The sequence below is a fragment of the Gracilinanus agilis genome, chromosome 1 (genome assembly GCF_016433145.1).
Source record: "Gracilinanus agilis isolate LMUSP501 chromosome 1, AgileGrace, whole genome shotgun sequence".
Lineage (NCBI taxonomy): Eukaryota > Metazoa > Chordata > Mammalia > Didelphimorphia > Didelphidae > Gracilinanus > Gracilinanus agilis.
In genome coordinates this window covers 754,549,877-754,551,542 of record NC_058130.1, presented here as the reverse complement: position 1 = coordinate 754,551,542, position 1,666 = coordinate 754,549,877, and the positions used below count along the sequence as shown (strand labels likewise).

The 1,666-nt window shown below is 61.0% G+C and overlaps 1 protein-coding gene across 1 annotated transcript in view; it reads right to left on the bottom strand.

Annotated features, from left to right (window-relative positions):
- CAMKK2 (calcium/calmodulin dependent protein kinase kinase 2) overlaps positions 1-411 on the bottom strand; it is an 84,101-nt gene extending 83,690 nt beyond the window's left edge. The window contains exon 1 of the mRNA XM_044685414.1: positions 7-411. Coding sequence (XP_044541349.1) covers positions 7-411 — 405 coding nt within the window. The remainder of the gene's footprint in view (positions 1-6) is intronic.
- Between the last annotated feature and the right edge of the window lie 1,255 nt (positions 412-1,666).

The following is a 1,666-nucleotide window of genomic DNA, read 5'->3' as shown; positions in this document are numbered from 1 at the left end:
CCCCGCGCTGGGTCCTGCGCTCGGCTGCCGGGGCTGCCCGGGGTCCTGGCGCCTCGGGGCTAGGGCTGGGGCGGCCACTGCGGCGGCGGCGGCGGCGGCGGCCGGGCTGCTGGCTGGCGGGGCTGGGGTGGCCGAGCCGGCGCGAGCGGCGCCGCCGATTGGCTGAGGCCGGGCCTCCCCGAGCCAGGGAGGGAGGAGGAGGAGGAGGAGGAACGAGCCGCCGGGTCCCGGGATTGGCCGCCCGGCGCCCAGCTCAGCGGCCCAGATGTGCGCCGCTGTACGCCGGCTCCCCATTGGTTTCTTGGGGCCCGCGGCCCCAGGACGGGGAGGGCCAAAGAGGATGTGAAGAGATGGGGGGGCCGCCCTCCCCGCCCCCGCTGGTCTGCCACCTGCCTGCCGCCCCGAGGGCATCGGTCTCGTTCGGCAGTTCTGGAGAAGCCACTAGCGCAAAGTGCATCCCCGAAGACAGAGCCCCCAATGCCCGAACTCCTCTGCTTTCCCTGGCCTCCCCTCCCGCCTAGGAAGAAGCGCGAGCGGAAAACAAGTCACACACACAGCCCCAGGTTAATGGGAACGTCAGTCTCCCGGCTAGGCAGTTTCCGTGGGACACCTGCAGCCCGCTGCTTTGGAGGAGTGAGCGCTGCGGCAGTGCGGGGAATGCGGGAAACCAAGGCAGAACGTTCCAGCCTCTGCGATGCGGAACCGCTAGACCCGCAGCACGCGCCCGCGGGAGTGCCCCGGCGCGGTCAGCGCTCTGTCCTGAATCCCGTAGTTGGCTCAGTAGGTGAAGTTAGACGCCCATTGGGCAAGCAAAGGGAATTAGCCCGCTTGAACGCAGCCCCAGCCTTGCGGAGCCAGTCCCGAGGCTGGGAAGATTCCAGGAAGGCGTGCATTCCCGGAATTAGCTCAAGCTCGGAGCAGAGACTAGGTTTGGAGGAGAGGACCTGAGTTCTAATCCTGACCTTCCCACCCGTGAGAACCCACGGGGCTAGAAAGACCAAGTGAAGCCAGTTGAAAACTAAACAGAAGGACTCGTATTGGATCCTAGACGCAACAGGAAGCCACCGGAGCTGACTACGAGGATGAGTCCCACGGCAGGCAAATTTCTTTGAGAGCGGTGTGTGGGGAGGCTGCTCCAACAGCCCGGCCAGGAACTAAGGTGGGGAGCCGCAGTGAGAGGCGAGAAGGCAAGATGTGGCATTGGATTAGGCAAATGAGTGGGATAAGCATAAACCAAGGCAAGGAACTTGGGTGATTGGCAGCATAATGGCGTCGCCTTAGAAAGAGGAAAGTTTGGTGGCAAATCTTGGTTGTAGTCACACCCTTCCAACTACCGCTGGGGCTACGAATAGAAAAGCTGCTCTCAAGGAGCCAGGCCAAGGGACGGAGGTCCTGGGTTCAAATCAGACCTCAGATGCTTCTCAGCTGTGTGATCCTAGGCAAGTCACCTAACTCCAATTGCTTACTAACCCTTACCCCTCTTTGGTCTTGGAACAGACGGATTCCAAGCCAGAAGGTGAGGGTTTCAAATGAATAAAAAGGAACTTAAAGTCTAATGGGGGGGAAGCAACACTCTTTTGTCCTTCTTAGTGGAGGGTGAAATCATGAATTCCCAAACCTCCTTTTAAGGGAGGATCTCAGCACAGACATCTCATTTCCTACCTGG